This window comes from Solenopsis invicta, chromosome 2 (genome assembly GCF_016802725.1).
Source record: "Solenopsis invicta isolate M01_SB chromosome 2, UNIL_Sinv_3.0, whole genome shotgun sequence".
Taxonomy (NCBI): Eukaryota; Metazoa; Arthropoda; class Insecta; order Hymenoptera; family Formicidae; genus Solenopsis; species Solenopsis invicta.
The window spans coordinates 6970666-6994952 of NC_052665.1; the positions used below are offsets into that span (position 1 = coordinate 6970666).

Consider the following 24287-nt stretch of genomic DNA (forward strand, 5'->3'; position numbering starts at 1 on the left):
CTTTTTATTGCCAACCAGGAAAGCACGTCGCCTTCGGCCGACTGTTGCAGCTTTGAAGAAGCGGTTGACGTGAAATGTATCGGAAACGATGGACTGTGAAAGCACTAGGAATGGATTTACAATATAGCGGCGATGGAACCGGTCGGTGCAAACTTTTCAAAATGATTTGCATTTTCATCCTCTTCATACTACTGCACGGTAAGGATGAACAATTATTTAGCATGTATTAATAATTAAATTATTCTTCTAATAAGTCAGATAAGCGTCAATGAAATGAAAAATTTATACAGGCTGTTTCCTGTAAATTGATCATTTAAAAATAAACTTTTCTTTAATAGAATGGTATATTTTCATAAACGTAGTTATGTACTTCATAAGAAAACAAATTCAATCATGTAGGATGTGTTGACCCTAAGACGATCTTAAATATTAAAAAAAAACATTTAAGTTTTACTTTTCAGGTTCTCTTTCTACGATTGATTTTTAAAATCAATATATTTTTTATATGACTTTTTTTAAGTATGTTACTACATTAATAAAAATATGTCATCCCATGTAAAAAAATGTTAGCAATCCCGAAATTTAATAAAATAATAATCATGAAAAAAATACTACCTACGCTAAACTTTATCCTTTCGAAACGAACAACTTTTCCCTTTGGCATTTTTTTGTATCATTAAAAACATCAGAGATATTCTAAACGATCAAGTTACAGAAAATATCCTGTACATCATATTTCAGTTTTACTATATCCAATTTCGGTATCTTACTGCCGCTACAAAAATATTTATAAACAGTCTGAATAACTTATATGCTACTAAACGAAGATATTAATAAAACAAAATGAATTAGCACGAAGAGATTTGATTGCAAAAGTACACATTTTGTGTGAGGCTGGAGCTACTCAACTATATTACTCTGTATAATTCTGGATAAATAGTGATCTGTCTTTCGTAACATATATCATGCAGACGCACCGTGTAATTTCAATAAAAATTCTGTCCGTCAAAGAGCGAATACGCGCATCGCACAAAAAAAAAAAACACGCATGGGTCGTTGGAGAGTCGGAGTGCATAGTAAGGGTTGAAGGATAACATACATGTGCATATGAATGCATCTGTAGATCGACAAACGGTCGTACGAATCTGGGGAGAACGCGCGCGAAGAATGACCTGGCAAATGTTGTTGCGGCGGAATACAATGTCGCGGGTGAAATGTGTACAGCGCTTTAAAAAGCGTACATACATTCGACAGGCATGTACTCGTCTCGTTCGCATGGAGTAGCTTTTACGGTGCAGCGCCCGCGCGGGCATATCCGCCCGCGACCATTACTGGAATTGCCATGAACATATTTTTCCATTCGATAAACACCGCTGGGCAAACACGGCGTACGGTTTTGTTGCGGTGCTGCGATAACATTGGGAGAAATTTTTGTACGTTAAGGCGATGCGCGAGATCAGATCGATGTAACCACGTCCCACGCAGTATTACAAATTCGCCGTCCGTTGGCTTTGTATTTATTTAACATGATAATTTATATTATTTATAATATCAAAACGGATATTACAAACGTAGGCAAGTTTGCAGGGCAATCTACATTTCGAATTATATAAATTCAACTAATTAGGTAGAATAATAATGGTTAACTATTGTATACAACTCAATATACACGAACCGTTTTTTCACACAAATTTCCAAATTATTGATATGTACCATTATTATTGATACAATCATTGTTATTACGTATTGATTAATTATCTCGAAAATTTCATAAATATTTAAAGATTATGAAATAGTGTACATAAAACTAGCGAATTTTACGAGCGCGACTTTACGAATTGAGAAAAGTACCGCATCGTGTCACATTTCGCGGAAAAGAGTAAAGATCTTGCGCTCGCGGCAAGAGCTTCAAACCCAGCTTGAAGGTGCAAGCTGTGTTATTTAGTCGTAAGCCATAAACGCGGATGCAGTGGTGTCGTCGACGTAATATCGTGCCGGAGACAACCTGTTCGAAAGGACGTCTTTACAACCGCGCTCTCCGGTCTGACTGTCATCGCTCCGCAACTACTCGCATCACAGCATGCCTTCTCCCCGAGTCCCATAAAGTCTCGCGCAATTGATTTTATTTACTGGAACGTGCATTATTTGTGGCCAAGTTTTTTTATTTCTTTTTTTTTTTTTAGTGAAACAAAACTAAAGAATTTAAATCGTAGTTGAGCAAAATTAAGCGTTTTGATTACAATTTGTTATCGCACACAAGATTTTCAGTATAAAGAAGGATTTTATACCGCTACAAACATCTTCGTCTTGATACATGCAAGAGACATTGCTTGTTACGCGATTTGCAAAATAACGACTTAGCAATTCAAACGCACTAGATACGGGATCGACAGTGAGCTCGTTGCAAATATGTCCTGCCTTTTGTGTCACATTTAACGCACGTCTAACGTCGACTAAGCTTTCTTAACCACGATTCGTACGACACTTGTATTTTACAAGCCATAGTCGCAGGCAGCAAGTCACTTAAAGGAGACGCACTTTCTGGGGTGCTTTTGTCAACCCGCGGCAAGCTCAAAAAATCATGGTTAATCCAGCTGATCGGCCGGTTAGATGCTAAGTCCAATGAGACATGGTCTCATTGAACCGATAACGAGACGAGAAGACAGAGTGCACATTGCAACGGTCTCTAATATCGAATCGTATATCGTAATTACACATGTGCTCAAGCAAACGCAAAAATTATTTCCCACGAATAAAATGTCTTTTGCATTTATCACAAAAACCTGAAATAAAAGTAAAAATTATACATAAAAATAAAAAAAAATTAAGCATTAAAAAATTATTTTGCAGCGTTTCAAGCATCTTCTCGTAACACTTGCAAAAGACATTGCCTATTATGCGATTAACGAAATAACGATTTATCGATTCGGACGCGATGGATACGAGATCGACAGTGAGCTCGTTGCGAATGAGTTCTGCCTTTTGTATCACGTTTAACGCACGTCTAACGTCGACTAAGCTTTCTCAACCACGATTCGTACGACACTTGTATTTTACAAGCCATAGTCGCCGGCAGCTAATCACTTAAAGGAGACGCACTTTCTGGGGTGCTTTTGTCAACCCGCGACAAGCTCAAAAAATCATGATTAATCCAGCTGATCGGCCGGTTAGACGCTAAGCCTAATGAAACATAGTCTCATTGAACCAATAACGTAACGAGAAGGCAGAGTGCACATTCCAACGACCTCTAATGCCGAATCATATCCGATACTTGCACATGTACCTATTCAAACGCGAAAATTATTTGTGATAAATTGCAATGTTTCTTACACTTGTCACAAAAAGCTGAAATAAAAATAAGAATTATACATAAAGAACAAAAAATTTTAGCATAAAGAAGCATTTTGTATCACTACAAGCACCTTCTTCGTGGCACGTGCAAAAGACATTACTTGTTACGCGATTCGCGAAATAACTACTTAGCAGTTCGAACGCGATGGATACGGAATCGACAGTGAGCTCGTTGCGAATGAGTTCTGCCTTTTGTGTTACGTTTAACGCACGTCTAACGTCGACTAAGCTTTCTTAACCACGATTCGTACGACACTTGTATCTTACAAGCCATAGTCGCCGGCAGCTAGTCACTTAAAGGAGACGCACTTTCAGGGGTGCTTTTGTCAACCCGCGACAAGCTCAAAAAATCATGGTTAATGCAGCTGATCGGCTGGTTAGACGCTAAGTTCAATGAAACATGGTCTCATTGAACCGATAACGTGACAAGAAGACAGAGTGCTCATTGCAACGACCTCTAATGCCGAATCATATCCGGTATTTGCACATGTACCCATTCGAAGGCGAAAATTATTTGTGACAAATTACAATGTCTTTTACACTTGTCACAAAAAATCCTGTCTGTATAAGTGCGTTGCATCGACACTCGAAATCTCCGAGTTTATTGTTGTCTAGTGATTATAAATTACATAAATAATTTTAAAATAATTGCATTTTAATAATCTATTTGTATAGCTTTACGTAATATATCTACGTATTTAAAAATCTTCTCTGTAAACGGGTTGTAATTTTTTATTAAATAATACACACCGTATATTAGATCCATCACTCCGTTTGCCACTATTTACATCTTCCTCGACATTCTTTTGCGTTTTGTTCGCGTTTATGCGCTTTATCATGCACCATCTACTATAGTATCGTACTTTGCGTAGCTTGACACGTATATTCGCTCCGCATATATGACATGAGGATGTAATAATGTGGCGTTCGCAACACCATATCCTTATTTTATGCAAATAAAGTGACGTTTTATGAGCAACAAAAGGCGAATCTAAATATTCCTATAGATAAATTGACTATTTTTGCTTGCGTTTCTTTTTTAAATGAACATTTAATGGATACGTGCTTCTAATATTTCTCTTTCATTTTACATATCTACTTTACTCTATATTTAAAAAATTTGATAACTTATTGTAGAAAAATGGCGCGCGTCATATAGCGAACATCAGGTTCAATTTACAAATTCTGGAGATTTAATCATACGTTCTGTAATATTGTCATGAAATTCCCGTTATGTAAGTAATGCCTACAAAAGAGAATATATATATATATATGTTATACTGAGTAGCTCAGTCAACGTATCGATTTCTTGATACGCTTTGCGCCCGCAATTTTCAATCAGCCTGGTTGAATGATCGCGGCTGAGTAACGTACAACTACTGCATGTATCCATTAGGAAATTGAAAAACGTAGATGTTTCACATCGTAGTCCGATGGCATGCGTCTCAAAATGAGAAAAAAAAAACGGAGCAAATTGACGTGCACGAAAGCGTGCGTAAATCCGCGTGGATAACACTAGATTAATGTACTATACTGTACTAAATCGTAGACTGGAAAAAATTTGTATGTTTAAGTAATCATACTTTAACGTCATTCTTTTTATTTAAAAACATTTTTCTTAATTTAAAAATAAATTATTTTATAGCTAATATTTATTTAAACCAAGGAAATAATGTTAAAATAAATATATTTACTTAAACATAAAAAAACTTTTAGTGTATATTATATTGTGAATGTAATTTATATTAAGGATAGAAAAGTTTGTAATGAAAACACGGTAAACTTTCATTCATTACTAAATACATACAGTAACGTGTAACGAATAGACATAGAAATGAATTTAATATGAAATCCTGTGGGCTGTTCATACTAAATGTATATCAACAATAAGAAACTATAAAGTTACAAAATATTAACATATAACGTTGCTGTAGTCTGATCCATTGTGCGATGTAAATTGTGGTTTTTGCGGAGATTGTGTGAGTGACATACAATATTTAACTAAACCAAATGGTATTAAGTTTTAGAAGCTTTCCATAGAATAAACTAGAATAAAAAAATTCAATAAAAATTAACAAACTAGTGATAAAATATCCAAAAAAAAATATTTTTAATTCTTTTTATTGTTATAAAATATAAACAAGTAGCAATATAAAGTTAATTGTATAATTTTATAGAATTTAATGCTGCTTTAATAAAAACAAATAATATCGAGGTTAGGTTCAAACAAATTTGTTTGTTCTTAAGTTATTCTTAAAAAAACTACATATTTGTTCAGTTCGATAGGTTAGACTGTCGCAGCTTCATACGTCAATATTTTGTGACGTTGAAAACAGTTTTTTATTGTTAATAAATAGTACAATAATAACTCACAAAAGAATTTTGCATTCAATTTATCCCTACGTCTATAACAAGTCAAAATTTACTAAATTTTCCGTCGCACTACACACTTTTTTTATTCCCTTAAAATTTTTTCATTTTCAGAAACATCATAATCCTGCTATGTCCGATTTCATAAATAAATCTCGGCACATCCAGAGCTATGAAGTCTCAAGCTAAGATCTCAAAGCTAAGATAATTCACGTTCTGACTTAGCCAGGGGAGATTTGTGTTTGTGGCGTCATCGTTTCGTCAAAGTTACTAGCGTTAATTACGATCGTCGAAGATGCTCCTTCCAAGGCAGCTGAGTCGGAGCTACCGCTTAATACGATTAGCCATAATTTATACATAAGACCACGGTTAAGTGTGCGGGACGTAAATTGTAAAATTCGATGCCTCGCGACCCCTCACGTTTACTCGGGATTGATGTTTTATTCAAACGATGCCGCTTAAGATCGACAGCCGTTTCGCCTCATCGTGGCTCGTAATTTTGTAGTCGGCTTCAATATTTGCATCGCAGGATTAAGTTTAGCTAACGACGCGGCATTTCCGTCACCGTGTATAAAATGCTCGCTCGAACAAGTTTGCAACGTTCCGATTTCTCTTTGATACAAGTTTAGAAACGTTATACGACGTTCAACACAGATACACGGGCTGAAGCTTACTTCCAAAGACACGCTGTTACGCTCAAACGCGTCTAACCGACTTCAAATTGCATGCTTACACTTGCGAATACAATGTTATCCGTAAAGATATCGAAATTGGAGAGTTAATAAGCACGCACGATGTTTAGGAACGTCAATAGTATGAAAGAAAACAGAGAAAAGTAGATTGCCTCCAGCCTCACTTGAATTTCAATTGGATAAATACCAAAATAATCTTCTTGTAACATTTTACATCTCGAAAAAGTAATAGAGTAATAAAAAATATAATCGTTACAATCTCTAAATAAGTATCCATCAAGGAAGAAACTTCTTGAAACATCTGCGCTCGGGTAATCTACCGAAGATAAATCAACATTAACTGCCAATTGAATCATGCCTTTTACAAGAAGTGGCTATAACTTTATATTGTCTAGTAGTTTCTAAGTTAATATTGGATTAACAATATATCGTAAAAATAATTTCAAGTTTTCAACTAATCAGCTTCGAGTGCTTGACATTTGAACAAAATTGGTGTGACTAATATTTTTAATAATAATCTGATAAACAATATTTAATAAATTTATATAAATAAGTATATGAATGAATGTACAGTACCCTCCACAAATTTAAAAACACTTGCAACTTTCTAGCATCCCATAAAAAGTTAAATATCTCGGTGAAAAAAAGTCAACTCTCGTAGAAAAATTGTCAACTGTGCATTTCAAAGAACAAAGACAGGGCTTTGAATCTTTGTTTCTACCTTTTGCATGTAAAATTGAAAATTGATATTTTTTTGTAATATTTTTATTTTACTTTGAAGCATTGCAGTTTGATGAAATATCATCGAACAAAATTTAATATACAAAAATTTTAAACTAGGCTTTTTAAGCTTTAAAATGTTTTTCAATAAAAAATTGATACGATCATTTTTAGCAATGATTTTTTTATATAAAAACTCATTTTTTTATACAATGTTTTCTTTAACTTTGAAACAGATTTTAGTTAAAAGTTTATAGAAAAAAAGAAAAGAGAAAAAAATTTGTTACAAAGCTTCCAATTCGCACAAGTTTTTCCTAAATTTTTAAAACATGCACAGATCGGTGTTATGCGATTGTTTACATATAAAATATAGGATGTCTTCTTATGGAGAGTACTGCAGTATGTACATAATTTTTCCTAGAATGACCATTAACAATTATTAATAATTTTCTAATCCTTAATAAGCTCGCAAAGAAATAATCGCTTCTAACGCCATCATCGTCGTTGATCCTTAGAAGAAATCGTTACTCTAACGGATTATCGGGCATCGTTGCGCTTATCGTAAAAGGGCCAAATCCCCGGGCTTCGTCGGCCGGCGCCGCCGCCGTCGACCGCTCGATGTGCTTTTTTGCTCCTCTGAAATCTCCGATCCGATCGGTAGTTCATTCCGAAGTAACGCCTTCGATAAGATTCTTACAAGTAGGTGCTCCGGTAAGAAAGGAACGGCGGAAAGAGAAGGAGGGAGAAAACTTTCGCTGACGGTATTGGTATTCAGAAATGCAAACTTTTATCCGCGGGGCGCGCATTCGCGAAGTCCGCGGGAGTTCGGTATGCGTTTCGATAACTCGCCGCATTCGTCGGTGCTACACGGAACAAGGGATATCGCGATTTTACAACCGATATAAACAATGGAATCCAACTTGGCGATTAATGGCGAATAAACTCGGGGAAAATTCGCCGCGTTGTACGCTAAGCTGGTCGGACGAACAAAAGAGCTCTTTTTCCCATGCTATTAAGTTTTCCAAGTACTCCCGCAAAGCACCTCATTACAAAACCTTGGAAGACGAATTTTCTCTCGAGATACTTAATTAATTAGAAACGTCACCCTAAATACAATGCCGTATTTTAGCTCGTGTACGATCTCGCCGTAATCGACCCGCTTCCCTCGACGAGCTTTCGCATCGACATTAAAAATTCGCTGTTAGCTCTTAATTCAGGCGCAAGCACGACACGTGTACAAATAAATTTCTTACGCAGAGAGCGCCCCTTACAAGATTCAAAAAGATTCATTGCCTTTGACAATAAATGACCCTATTGTTTACGAAGTTGGATGAAAGATCATAAATTTTCGTTAATAAGATTTTTGCGGAGCAAGAGGGCTGTTGGTTCACTACTTAAGAAGATGAATTATAGGTGCCTAATTAATTAGCGCGGCTCGTTAATTAAATATGCCAACTTGGGTTCCGTCATGCGCCTTCCGCAAATGATCCCACTGTGGACATCATCTCGACGCGCAAATTTAATCCCTTCTCATCGCGAACCGAAGTTAACAGCTGCAAATAATTAAATCGCCGGGATCAAATAGGGCAGACATTCAATCGTCTCGATTCTGAACGTTCGAATGGATCTCGCGATTGTGAAGGAAAGAATTCCGCGCCTTATCTGTTCATTCTTGAAACGAGAGATTGGGCGGGATACCTCTCGCATTTACGCATGAATTAACAAAATTTCTTCGACACGCAGAAAACCGACCGCGTTGCGCTACATTAATCATTTCGCAAACTGTAGAGCGTGATGAAGGCACTTGGCACGTTTGCACAGTTTACGTTTGCAGTGAGTAACTCTCGGCACAGCTAGGGATAACTACAACGTAATACATCCGCTTACAGCGGTTAACCGAAGGTAAAGGGAATTCCTAGACCCCCGCGAGCGAGTAAACGTTCTTTGATTTATGAAACGGCTAATAGATTTTCCGTCAGAGTGAAAATTCATCAATTCGCAGGTAGCCGCGGTTAACGCGGATCGATATCCGTTACGTGATATCACTAGCGCCGATCCGCCGAGCAAATATTTTTGTTTCCACCTTGTCAGGCGTTTTTCAAAAAGTCCTGCCGGCGGCGAGTGCTCACATAGATCAGACCGAGAATAACGTTGCACGCGCAATATCCACCGATCGCGTCATGATATATCAAAGCGCAATTTACGGCGTTGCTATATCGCCAATATCAAACGAGCTTTTTCTCTTCCCTTCCCCGACGGAGGACTAGGAAATATGGTTGCGTTCCGCCAACGAATCCGAAATTTATAACAGGATCACCCGTGCAAACCGATGACGGTCTCTCTGATCGTAACATCCTTCATCGAGGGCATATAAAGGCGGAAGGATTCACCAAGAAGAATGTGTGTACATGTGTATGTGTGTGCGTGTGTGTGTGTACGCGCTCGCTAAGAGAAAAGTGAATAATTCACGTCTACAATCCTACGGAGCTTTTCGCGCTCAACAAGTGAAAGAACGCTCTGCCGTATAAAACGATAAAGCATCTCTACGTACTCCGAAAAAATTGCTTCCGTAATTGTAACCGACTCAGGCTGAGAAAATTTGTTGCAGTTGGGCCACTGCATTATAGACAAGTGCACAGAGACAATTTAACAAGCAATCACCCAAGTTGCTACGAATATTCCATACAAGCAGATAAATGGAAACTTGAGGTATTGGTACAGTTGTAAAAAAGAATGTCACTTTGACGTACTTTAGCAAAAGTGTTTCGCACTTCGGGTAATTGACTGGCTTTAAAGTAACGAATGAAAAATATCGAGGAAAGGAAGAAATCCATCGTTCATGCGGCATACGAACTGCTGTGGCCATTAGTCTCTATAATGAGACCGCGTTTCTGGAAGGAAAGAAAGAAAGTCGATTCTCTCTCGACTCGATCGTATTTCCCTTCCCTTGGATATCAATATTTCTCATTGCCTCAGAGCATCGTCGAATCATCTGGCTTATAAGAGATCTCTCCATTTCATTTCTCTGAAACGTGATATTCTTACAATTTACACGCGGACGGTGTCCCCTCCTGAGTGGAACGTAATTTAAAACGCGCACTATCTGTGCTGTATTTGTCTTTCTTAATATAAAATAGACTAAGTTAAAAGATGTTTCATAATATTAAATTTTTGAATCTTCACAAATTAAGCAACGCGTTAATAGATAAAAATTATTTTCTTTCGCACGTATACTTTACACTTTACACGAACTGACAGCGAGAATAGGCGCAGACAATCTATCAACGATCTCTCTTCGCATTATTCATGAAATGATATATGATCGGACGAGAGATATAACACGAGGGATATGAAAGCAAAACGAATTCAACAGATGCACATGAGAGAGGAAAAAAGTAACTCAGCGAAACATTAGCAAACGTCTGAAAACTTCTTTCCGGCGCACACCGTTTTGCATAAAATAAATATTTGTCGCATTCTGATGCATTTACTAATGTTAGCTCTGCGAGCAGTCTTCATTTTGACACACGCCTTATGCCGTAGAAATTTTTTGATGCCTGAGAAACAGGCAATGTGGAAAGTAAACCAAATCGATCGATGGGTAAAGCGGAAGAAAGTGGTTCATCTCGATATGCGTTTCTTTATTACGCCATGGGGCTGATACGAGCAGACGCAGGAAAGGAAAATTTGCATCCCAAAGAGTTTACATTGGGAATACGAACGCCCGATGCAATATTTTCCGGGGAAACGGTTCCGTGCCGTCGGTCGTGTCGTTCGACGAGAGAGAGAGGAAGGGAGGAAGGGAAAATCGACGACGCGCATATATAGAGATGGTTATTCAGAAACCCACCCGACTCTTTAGAAATTCTGCTGAGAAGTGGGAACGATATAAAACCGCATTTAGCGCTAACTATGCGATCCCTTTATGAACCATTCTCGAAAATAAGAGCTTCCAAGTTAAAGAGGAGCGGAAAATCGTGGAGAGCCAAATTACATTTCAGCGGCGATTTCTCGAAGTTTTCGTCGCAATACGTTGAACGTATATAAAATAATGGAAAGAATCTCCTTATATATCTGTGCGCGCGCTTGCCCATTTAATTAAACGGTAAAGCTTTTAAGAAGCTTATAAGTTAAGATGGTCGGCACCCTATCACAACGACACGTCTACGGTTGTCAGCAATTTTCTTCGGCACTTACTATCCAGACTACCGTTTCACGGTTCGCGACAATAAAAACTTTTTTCGACTTTCTAATGACTCGTCGAAAAGATAATTTATTCATGCCGCATCGTATTATTACGCGAAACAAAAATTATTACGAAAATTTTGCGATAGCCATTCCGCCAACACGGACACATTTTGCGAAATTTTGTTTGAATCAATTTGATGAATGGCAAATATGACAATCGAACTATCGGTAAAAAAAAGTCCCTACCTCAGTTAGAAAAGCATAAACATTCCAATGGAAATTCGCGATGGGAAAACAAACGATCTCAAAATCGTTCAAAAATTATTTCAAACATAGTTTTCAATATTATTTCAAAATGTTGAGTGTTTTAACATAGATATGAAAACAATCAATAGTGACATAAACAGTATTTCAAGTTAATTAATATAAATAGATGGGCTAACAGATCAAGACAAAATTGGCAACGGAAATAAATACAATAATTGTTAGTAAAAATATGTAACATATAATGTAAAGAAAAATATTTCTTATTTTTCTTATTTATACTTATAACATACTAAAATATTTTTGAATTTTTCTTTTTTTCATATAAATTTATATACAATAACATTTAGAAAAAAATATTTAGAAAAAAGAAAAAAAGAAATTAAAATAATTTAAATATTAATAGTTTTCTCTATCATTTTTATACATAATATATATTTATTTCATATATTTTATTTTATTTGTAATATATATGAGCCTATATTTTATTATTTTATTTGAAATACATATAAAAACATTTTATTCTAGTCTTCAGTTTTATAAAATATGAGAATACAGTGAAAAAAATTATATATATTTATGAGCTTTATAAATTATTAATTGTTACAATTTTATTTAGTTCTTTTTTATTTCTATTTTTTTATTTTTTTAAACTGCCAACTCAAAATTTAATTAATTGTGATAAACGTAATATTATAATTGTTTAATATTCTTAATATATCATATTCATCGTTTTCAAGTACATTTTCTGAAAATTCTATCAGTGTATAAAGTGATTTAGAATTCTAATTTATAGTAGCCCATCTATATTTCAAGATAACAAATTTGTGATTTTTTTTTATCTTTATTTATACATATCGTTATATTATTTTTAATTTAATATATATGTATCTTTAGATATATGTCTTAAGCATGTAAGTAAGTATATCTAATCAAATTTTCACAAATTCGTTATCTCATAATAAAAGATTGACTCACCATTACGATGCGCAGCAGCGGAGTTGCAAATTACGTTGCAAACTGCGTTGAGCTGTAACAGATAAAAATATTCTTATAAAAAAAATTATTATAATATTTCACAAAATTGAAATATTCCAAGAAATAATTATTACTGTGCGAGCTAAACTTTTTATTCGTTTCTTTGACAAATGTTTATTTCTATGATAATTATATATAATTATTAAAAAATCTTTCTACAAATATGTACTTCTTTTAAAATTTTATGTAAATAAATGTCTTTATTTCTATTATTTGTTATTTATTATATTTATTATAAATATAAATTATATACCTTATAGTTGCTCCGCTGTCGCCTGATGCTTTCCAAGCCTCCTCCTCCTCTCAAGTTCCGATTTCTTTGGTTGTAGTAGTCACAACACAACACCACACTCACGAAAGTACAATCAATTATAATTGCGTGATACTTTAATCGTCACTCCCAATGTCACTAACCGAATTGTAAATTACGTTGCAATCTGCGTTGAACTGCAACAAACAAAAATATGCAATTATTATAATTATTATAATTATACAAAATTACTTAATTATTATTAAATCTCAAAAATCAATATTCCGAAAAATAATTATTATTACAAGAGCTAAACTTTTTATTCGCTCTTTTTAACAACTAAATATTTTTCAAAAAGGTACAATAGTTGTATTATTAAAAAGTTGTATTATTAAAATTATTAAAAAATCTTTTTATAAGTACGTACCCCTTCAAATATAAATAAATGTTTTTTTCTCTAATTATTTATATGTTATTTAAATAGACAATCCAAACTTAAATAAATGTATATCGCAAACAAATAATATTATTATACATAATTTTGTGTAAATAAAATTGCGTACCCAGTGGTTCGTCCACTGTCGCTCAGGCCTGCTCCTTCCTTCAGTCAGAAAGTTAGACCCTTGGCAGTTATCACACAACACGACATTCGCAAAAATGGTCGATTATAATTGTACGATACTTTGAACGGCACTCTCGACATTAATTGTACGAAACGCGCGATCGCGTGATTTTCGCGAAATTTAATAAACGATATTATTAATAAACCTCATCGATACGTCATGACTTTCCACACAGAAGAAACAGTATCAAATATTAGCATTAAATTGAAACTAATATTTTCTCTCTAGCAATAAAAAAAATTATATTCTTGCTTACATAGAATATTTTTAATCTTTTTTAAAAAAAATTGATAATCTTCAATTTCAGTAAAATATTAGATTTTTGTAAAAATGTTATAATATTGTAGTATTCTAAAAAGTACAATATAATTATTTTGATAATAATAATACATATTAAATTCTCATTTTTAATTTGAAGATATTTTCTATCCGATACTTTTTTCTTTCAATTCATATTGTTGAATAATTTAAATATATTTTTTTTACTCAAACTACACAAAATTTATTCACGTATGTAAATTATGTTTTAACACTATGTAATCTCTTTTCAATATTTAACATTTCGAAAATAAGAATATTCTCAAAATAAAAATGTTCTTTTCTTCTGCACACTGTTTGATCTGGCGACACGTGTTACACGATTCTACTAACACAGGAATAGTAATAAACCAATTATACGTATATCCGAGATATAATTTCGAGAACGATACCATCCAATCCCAGTAATGATAAGGAAATAGCATTATCTGATACACGGAGAGACACAGCTTGATAGAGCAGCGGGGCGCGACGAATAGCTATCATCAACTGCATGGGCTAATAATATCTAATAACCTAATAACCTAATCTTAGCGTTTTCGGTGCTTGCGTCGCGATGGAATTTCGAAAAGTAATAATACAGGAAGATAATGATACATGGAGTAGATCGCGTTGCCGTACAAAGGATAATTGCGACCTTAAAAACCACGGCACGTGAACGTCGCGATGACAAATAAATAGTGAGACCGGGCGTCAATCAAATTTCTATTTCCTCTAATCATCTCACGCGTGTTTTAAAATGAATGTATTAAATACCTGTTACATGTAAATCTTACATTACTATTAAACGATTCATACATCACGGCATTCTGTTACTTAAATTATAATCTATATAATCCCGCGATTGTAATACAAAAATGTTCAGCAAATTACAATGAAAAACTCGAAACACAATACGAATAATGAGAGCGTCGCTAAAAATGATTCGAGAATATCGTAGAAAAATTGTAATTTACAATTCATGTTCTCGTTTTCTATAATATGATTGAACACCTTTAACATGATCATTACTTTGAAGAAACCGTGCGAGATACTTGTATGTGAACGAATAATCATCGTTGCGATCGCTGGCGAGCTGATGTAATAATACGTAACGATGCACGGAGCATTTCGCGGCTCGTCAGCTCATGTATCGGCGTGAGAGTGGTAACACTGCGACTCGATGTTACAACAATGCTAGGCGCGCCGCGTAATAATAATAAACATCGAGCCCCGCGCCCGAGTCAGCCGAATTCTTACTTCCGCGTAAATATCTAATACGCACTTTGAAATGAAAACTCTTCGCGTAATTAATACGAATACTTCAATGGGAGCGTCGCTAAAGAGATGCTTCGAGAACATCGTAGAAAATCTGTGGTTTACAATTCCCGTTTTTGCTCTCGACGATTGACTTTTGACACGATCGTTACTTTGAAGAAACCGTGCGAGATACCTGTATGTGGACGAGTAACCATCGGTACGGTCGCTTGCGAGCTGATCGCAATGTAATAATACGCAAATAAAGCAACGACGCGACGGAGCAGTTTGCGGCGCGACTCGTCCAGTCAAGCGTCGGCGTGCGAATGGTAACAATGCGAGCGCGTTCCGACGTCACAGCGCGCTCGCGCTACGCCGCGCCGTGACGTGTACAATAATAAACATTCGAGACCCGCGGCGCGCTAAAGGGATGTTTCGAGAAAAACATCGTAGAAAAACTGTACTTTACAACTCCCGTGTTCATTCTCTACGATTGATAGATATCTTGAACACGATCGTAACTTCGAAGAAACCGTACGCAATACCGTGTGTGGACGAATAGTCATTGCTGTGATACGCTTGCGAGCTGATCGTGCGAGATGATCAATCGTAGAGTATATTAATACCTAATGACTCCAACGTTCGATCTGATACCTGCCGCGATGGTACTTCGAGAAATAATAACAACAAGAAGTGATGATACACGGAGCGGCTGGAAACGCGACTCGTCCGTACGAGCGTCGGCGTGCGAATGGTAACACTGCGAGCACGTTCCGACGTCACAGCGCGTTCCGAACTCACAGCGCGTTAAGCCCGTATCACACTACAGACTCCCGACTCTGACTTGACTACTGACTCCGACTATAATTCAACAAATAGAGTGATCTCTGTTCTCGAGTCGGCAGTCAGAGTCGGTCAGGGCTTTGCTGTGATTAATTGAATTATAGTCGGGAGTCGGAGTCATTAGTCGAGTCATAGTCGGGAGTCTGTAGCGTGATACGGGCTTTACGCCGCGCCGCGCCCCGTACAATAATAAACATTCGAGACCCGTTAAAGAGATGTTTGTGTGCGGACGAATAACATTGCTGCTATACGAGCTGATCGTGCGAGATGAGATCAATCGCGTAGAGTATGTTAATAACCAACGATTCCAACGTTTGATCTGATACTTGCCACGATAGTACTTCGAAAAACAATAACAATAAAAAGTAACGAGCACTGCGACTTGACGCACACACACACACACACACATGCACGCACGCATAGTAATAAACATCGTCGGACAAATAGACATTTGTCCAGCGATTGCTGCCATTCACACACCGACGCTCGAGCGGACAAGTCGTGTCGCTCCGTGTATCATTAATTCTTATTGGCTGGACAAATATCTCGACTTGCTGTCGATCGCTGTGACGCTCTCGCGAATTTATCAACACCGTATGGATCTAATAATATCTAATAATTTCGTATTTATTAACGTAACATCGCAAAAATAACGACGCACGGATAACGGTGGAAAAAATTCTGCAAAACTCTACACTTTAAGAAATACTATAAAAATTTATTAAAAAATATTAGGATTCTGGTTTTTCCCAGGATACATCGATACATCGATACACGTCGCGACAGGCTTGATCGAGTATCGATGTGCGGATGGTGACATTACATCGCGCCAATCGAGTCACGCGCTAACCTCAGTAATTACTTGTGCAAAATGTTTGACGTACATGAAATAAACGCAGTTTTGTCGCAACTGATCTACTCGCGCAAATAATGAACGAAACGATCGCATCAATACAACGGGATGCTGTAGGCCACATAAAAACGCCGAACGCATACGCTCTACGTAGTATGTAATGCATTATAGAAATAACTGCAAAATAAAAATGCGTAATACATATAATATTCCATGTATTTCCAGCAAAATATGCGATAATATACGTTTCCGCGTCTTTGATGAATATTTTCATACGTAATATTCCGCGATTGTTGTAATATTTTAACAGCGTACTTTGCCAATTAATTGAAATTGACAATCATAATACGAGAATGTCGAGGTTATAATTAAATTTGTTGAATGAGCTACCGCACTTCGTTTTATCGACTAGCGTCTAAGATTACAATTAATTCCGTTCAACAGTGAATTTTCTTTAGAAACAGGAACTTGCGTGAACAGTTCAAACGTTCAGTATCGTTAATTGGCTTGTAAAATTATTTGCTATAATATTAGCTAATTTCTAAAGTTTTGTGAATGAAAACTCGAGATAAACAGTAAAAGTCATTATTATTGCGAAAATCAATGACGAATTATAGAACGTGTAATATCGTATTTGTAATACAGAAATTAAAATTTTGACATTTTCATATTACAATTTTTTTTTTTATTTTAATTGAATTGCAGAATTTGCTATTAAAATATTATATTATACTTATGGAGTATTATATATAAAAATAATATTTGTTGCATATATAAACGGATATGTAAATAAAAGTTTTATATTTTTGGTTTTAGCGTATATCGTCAACAAGTAGTCAGTCGCAATGGAATATCTCGCACATCGAGTCGCATTACTTCTGATAAAAATTAAATCATCGAATCAAAAAGCTAGTCAAATAACTGTCCTAGCTATACAGCGTACGGCAGATGAATACCAATGTTCTTAATTAGTACTTTGTACTGTGTTATGGTGCAGAAATGCTGACAATATCTATTAGAGACGCTAAAAGGGAAATGCAGGTGTACATTGTTGCGTCCGACGAGAAGAACCACTCCATTTATTTATCTTTCTGATGAGGAAATTGCGAACTTCCTCCTTTCTTCTTCCTCCCCTCCTCCCTCTTCTTCAATCCTTTTCTCTCACCATTTCTCCCGTTCTCTGTCCCTGCATGCTATTCTGTCTAATTAAATCGGAGGCTCCCTTTGAGAGTCTTAAGCGCAACGTTTCTAGTTTTACCTCGAACCATTTGCTTCTGTTATTTAGTGTCCTATTTCTTTGACAATGCAACTTCACTGTGCGAACCACGATTACACACTCGTGGAAGCTATACTCCCCTTCACTGTTTTGAAAACCAACACTGTTGTTGATATAGGAGATAACAAAATTATGCTGTATAATTAGCAGCCTGAAAACATCAAATGATTCCCGTCTGAGAAAAATCTGATTTCTTGTAATTATCGCGGAAGAAAATAAATTGCGCGAAATTTAAATAACTGATAATTTTACAAAAATTACTATAATTGTGATTCTTATGATTTTATTCACGTTTTATATTAATATATTTTTGTATATTATACATAATTATATTTTATGTGATAAAAGAATTTTATCAAAATATAGTTATATATTTATATTTATATAAAATGGGAACTCATTTATTATTGTGATTCATGATTATATTATTAATCTTCTTTGGAGTATTTTCGGAGTAATTTAAATAACGAAAAGCCGTCATATGTGGGTCGTTTTAATAATTTATGGTTTATGATTAAAATTTGCCATTTACTTTGCAGTGCACTAAATATTTCAAAAACAACAATTTGGTCGACGCGTGATCTGTTATTGTGGTGCACAACTTGTTGTTATTTATACAAGATCCCTGTTTTATTGTTCGTAGAGTGAACTATTTCGTATATCGTAACATTATTGCACTATGAAACATAAATTCTATGAATCATTATCATATTTACCCAAATATTTTGCATTATTTATTCATTTAAAATAACAATCAAAGAAAAATCAGGAATTTTAAATTATAGTATCGCGCCACGATATTTTTTACAACTATCTGTTTAACAACGCTTTTATTATATATTATTTTTTGCATCATGCTTTGAATTTTTCATTATATACTTTGCCTAACATTTATTAAAAACGCGAAATAATATTCGTCAGATTGAATAATTTAAATAGCGAAATGCCGTGATGCTTGATCGTAATTTGTTTCAAAACACGTGTTATTTCAAGTAGGAATTTGCGAAAGGAATTGCGGAATCACGCGAGGATTCACCTTTGGTGTTTATTACCATGTGGCGTACAGCATACTGTTTGTATAAGATCGCTGTGTTACCATTCACTCGCCGACACTCTATCAGATAAATTATACCGCTTCGTGTATCCGATGTTCTGATAACGCTATTTCCTTATCGTTACTAGGATTTGGATACATCGAGCTCGGAACTGTCGGATTTAAGTATAATTGATCTATTCCCGTATCGATAGAGTCACGGAATAACGCACGTATCAACAAAATTAAACGATGAAAAGTTATATATCGATGCGGTTTATTAATAATATCATTAATATAATTAATAATATCATTTATAAAATTTCATGTACTTCGCGTCGCGTATGAATAATATTGAAAGTGCCGTTTAAAATATTGCGAGATTGCAATTCGCGTATAATTAAAATCGGGAGTGCCGTTTAAAGTATCGCGCGATTATAATTGATTATATTTTCGCGAGTGTTGTGTTGTATGACTGCAACCAAGAAATCCAACTTGAGAGGAGAAGGCATCGGGCGAAAAAGGAGCATCGTAAGGTGAATAACTATTCTTATATATTATTTATTGCGAGATGCATCAAAAATGTTATATTTGTAAATTATTTAGAACAATTTATAAAACTTAAAAAAAAATTTTGTTTCTTTTCGTGGACTGATAAAAAAATTGGGATTTTAATAAACAACGGTGTAGCTTTAATTGAAGTAAAAAAGAGTAGTAACGGTGAGAATAGGAACCTGTACGAAACTTTATTAATCGACACGACAAGATACATATTTCGTTCGTTCACGCGTGCGGAAAAGCAGTCTGGCAATTATTACTCTTTTTTTTGCCTCTCTTCCGGCTGCATCGTCGTTGTGCCGCGAGAGTTGGAAGTTGCGGCGAAAATGAAAATGGATTGCGCCGTCTTTTTTTGGCACGGGGTAAGCTATTCCGTTGATTCGAAGGGGCGGTGTTCGAAATGAAAATAGATCGATGAGCAAGACGAATATGCTTCGTTCTATCGATGAGTTCGCCGGCTAACATGTACCGCGCGCTGACAATGATGAGTTGGGTATTTCAAAGTACATGGCGGATATCTCGAAAAAAACAAAAAACGGGGGATTCCGTTAGAGAGGGTAATTTCCATCGAATGCTACTATCGCGAGAAATGCTCTTTTCAATGGAAGTAGATTTATTTTTTAACTTAACAGAAGAGCTAAATGCGCGAACATTTTGATCAGTTTATAGATACGACGAAGATCGTAATCGTTGTTATTATTATTCTCCAATACGTATTATAATAATTTCATTTTTATCCTTTCATGAATTTTCTCGGGATAAAAAGAAAATAAAAGTCAACGCAATTTGCAATTTTCCATTTTATTGGATATATAAGGCAACATTAAAGGGACTCTGGGTAATAATTAAAAAACACTTTTTCTCTCTTTGCAGCATTTTTCTTTTGAATGTTTTCAAACATTGGATACGTACACATACGATATTTATAATATGAAAAATATCGATTTAATATTAAAAATATGAAGTTTCTGACTGTCGTTTAATAATCTTGTGCTCTTTTGAAAAAAAATGTTATATTTTTACTAAAAAAGCAATATATTCCGTACACCAACGTTAAATCGAATTTATATTGTATATAACCAGAGCTATTATGTTGCACGAAGTATGTATATATATTTTAGAGAGAGAATAATCATACTTTTTATTAAAGACGAAGTCTCAATGATCCATTCGCGTGAACGCGGAACATCCTTGATAAGAATATCTCTTCAGAAATCTTTCAGAAAACTAAACAATAGAAAGAAAGAAACTCGAAGAGGGAAAGAAAAGATCTTACTTCGCGCGAATGTACAAAGGGAAGATCGTGATTAAAAGCAACATCGGTTTCGGAACCAGCGGGGATCTCCACGTTAAAGCAATTCCGTTCCCGTGTACGTAAAATGTCGTTAGCATAGATGAGTTCCCTCTCAGTGCAGATGTATTGTTGCGGCGCGGCATAAAACTGGCGCGGTGGTAACGGCGCTTCTCCGGAAAACGTGTTCTGAAAGGTATGCTCTAATGCCTCCATTAAACGAATTCATTGGACAAGTGCACGAGAGTTTCGCTCCGAGCTCGTTATAACGGCTACCATACCACGTATGGATCGACGCCGGTCATCGGGACGAACGACAAAAATGCTACTACCGCATATCGCTCTCGGAATACAACAAAAAAATCTGTTTCTCTCTCTCTCTCTCTCTCTCTCTTTTTCTCTACAGTTTTTTTCGTCGTATCTTCATGTCGCTGTTTTATTCCGATCGAGACAGAATATTCTCGCTTTTGTAGTACCCATATTAATTAGGATCATTAACTCGATAGTTGGGAAATAACAATATGTATGTACGATGTACAATATGCATGTAATTCGCAACATGTACGTGACGCTTGTCTATGTTATGTGTAATATGTAATTTGTGAAGACTTTCTAATAGCTATGTACGTACGTCATTTGAAGCTTATTTCGATAATATTGGCGTGAACGAAACGTAAAAATGGAAAATAAATTTTTCTTGATGCGTATTTTACTCTCTCTAGAAGAATTCAGTTTTAATGAAGACCGCTGTCGTATTAATACGTATTTCGGAAAAGACATTAATTTTCTATCATGTTTCCTCGGCTTTTGTAAGATTAATATTGGAGCTGTGCCAACGAGCGCAGACAAAATCTCAGAACTGCGATCCAATCTTTTCTATGAATATGCAACTCTCGAAGAACACTTTGCTAAAACTTTTGTGAAAAACGGGTTTTTCGCCTTAAAGAGAAGATAGCGTTACGTTAAACTACCTTATTCTTCTTTGCATACAAATATATCCAAAAGCGATATTCACGCGGATCGTTTCTAATACGTATACGACAAAGTGAGACATTCTTCGTGGTATATTTCAAGGCTGAAAAGCCATTCGCTTTGATCACGTAAAAAATCGCACGCGATAATATCAATGAGCAAAATTAAATTTTTCTCCGTGAGATGAAAGAGATGATATGGAAACTACGTCTGTCGCAGCAATCCTTCGAGAAGTTTGTAGTAACATCACCGTAGTGCGATAGAAAGGTCACAAGGATGCTGCTCCCTCCATCTCATATTCCCCCTTTTTACGAGAGTAGAAACGTATATTCCCGTGAAACGATTGGCGCGGCCTCGCTTCACCCTCCAGCCTCGATCCTTCTATCGAATTAACCGTCGACACTCGTAACGGCGGAACCGGTGAACGACGTAACGATATAGGAAATCATCCCTCGATAGAGGGTAGAATGGCTACATTTCACAGCTAACGTCTCGAGATGCTTCTTAAGTTTGACTCGACTCCCTACTTCTTACTGTAAGCCGTAATACATAAAGTAGATAAACGGCAATCGAAACGGCACCAGAGAGTTGTAACTTTCATTTAATGCGCGAAATGAATTTTTTTGCACGATCCGATAAATCGACGAAATGCTCATACAAAAAAAAACGTCTGTTGTAATGAATTACTTACAAGGCAAAATAATCAAGTATCTTCCTCAGATTTTAATAAGCTTTGGATATTTTAAAGTAGGTAAGAATAAGATACCCGTATATATATATATATATATATATAAATGCGTTCACGCACGTTAAAAAACTTCTTCAAAAAATTTTAATTATTTAAATTATCTATTAAATTTTAATTATTCACGTCTTGCTGTACATCGTTGAAAAGAACGGAAATATTTAAGAAAAAGTACGATAAAATCTGCGAGTAGATAAGATCTGAATATGGCCGGTACAAGACAAGAGACGTCGCTGTAATGCAAAAGATTCTTAAAAATTCTGTAGAGAAACGGAGAATACCAAGCTCAGTTCGGTCAATCGATCTTTAAGTATCAAAGAAGTATTATAAAGATCGCCAGGCGTCTCTTTTTGTTCACGAATGGAAAAAGTAAAGAAAGTTCTTAATGAAAGGGCACCCGTTTCATTTCTCGGAAATAGATTCATTTGATGTCTTGAAAAATTCCGGAACTTGATCGCGGCTCTTTGATGCGTTTATAAATGCAAAAGTTCGAACAATGATAATAATTGTATTGAAAGAGTGAGCTTAATTATCGATATGTTCATTTACAGAATCTACTTTTGCAAAAAAATATTTACTTAATCTTAATTGATGAGTGAAACGTAAATTGCTAATAAATAAAAATCAAACATTTTACTTCGTATTTTGTTGTTTATTTTCTTTGTTTTTTTTTATGCATTACGCATTATTATAAAAAGTTTGTTATAATTACAAGAAAAATATGTAAACAGCTAAAAATGAATATTTTGATTCAAATATCATATAATAAAATGATAATAAAATAATGCCGCGTATGCAAACAATTATTTTTATAATTTAATTATATAATTTTTAATTTTATAATTTAATTATATAATTGAGTTGACAAAAAACTATTGAATAAAATATAAAACAATATCTTTAAATCAAGAATTAGAAGTTTTTAATTATCATATTGTACTTTTTAGATGACTATTAATATTGAAATAAAAACATATTTTTTTCCTGAAATTTAAGAGTATTAAATTTATTAAAGAAGATTAAACTATAATGAGTAAAATTATCATTATTTCATATATAAGCACAAATATAATTTCTTGCTTATATATAATACACAATAATTATGAAATAGAATATATTAATTTTAACTTCATATGAAAATGTTTCTGTGCATGCGCATAATTGACACTAAAGCAAATGCGCTATAAAGTTCGCAAGAAACAAGCACTTCTCAGACTAGACAGCAGATGTTTATTCAAATTCTATAAAGCGAATTTAATCACGTCATCGTATCCTATAAATTTTCTTCTGACCCAGCTGGAGCAGCAGCTAAGAAAATACCCGATCACCACCCTAACTCTAGGTAATTTTACGCGTAAGGTATCCCCAAGACGCAAGAGGGACCGGGAGCAATTTCATATTAATATCAAACCCTCTGTCTTCAGAAGCCGTCTCGGCAACGTCACCTCCACCGTTGGTTTGATTCAATCAGGCGCGACCCTTTTCTAGATTACTCGCAGCGCTTTATGGCGCACAAAAAGGCGTACCTTCCACGTCTCAGACACACTAAATGAGCTCTGGGTCAATAATCTTCGACCAAGCCCTCTCTGCTTCTTCCTCGAAGGCGGCTACACCTCTTTCTACTTCGTATCCTCAGCTGTTGGCTACATCATCACAACATTTCAGT

At 35.3% G+C, this 24287-nt stretch overlaps 2 protein-coding genes across 7 annotated transcripts in view; one reads left to right on the forward strand and one right to left on the reverse strand.

Moving 5' to 3' along the window:
- LOC105200795 (zwei Ig domain protein zig-8) overlaps positions 1-13001 on the reverse strand; it is a 190157-nt gene extending 177156 nt beyond the window's left edge. The window contains exons 1-2 of the mRNA XM_011168522.3: positions 12877-13001; positions 12564-12615 (exon numbers count right to left, since the gene is read on the reverse strand). The gene's annotated coding sequence lies outside the window, so the exon portion shown is untranslated. The remainder of the gene's footprint in view (positions 1-12563; positions 12616-12876) is intronic.
- LOC105200796 (zwei Ig domain protein zig-8) overlaps positions 1-24287 on the forward strand; it is a 64564-nt gene that overhangs the window by 2150 nt on the left and 38127 nt on the right. For 4 of the 6 annotated variants that reach the window (XM_026130134.2, XM_026130133.2, XM_039446063.1 and 1 more), the window contains one exon: positions 19-198. In XM_026130134.2, the coding sequence (XP_025985919.1) occupies positions 75-198 (124 nt within the window). In that variant the 5' untranslated portion in view covers positions 19-74. Of the gene's footprint in view, positions 1-18; positions 199-14028; positions 16897-18901; positions 19592-24287 lie in introns of those variants that run through there. The other 2 variants (XM_011168524.3, XM_011168525.3) reach the window with 2 other exon arrangements.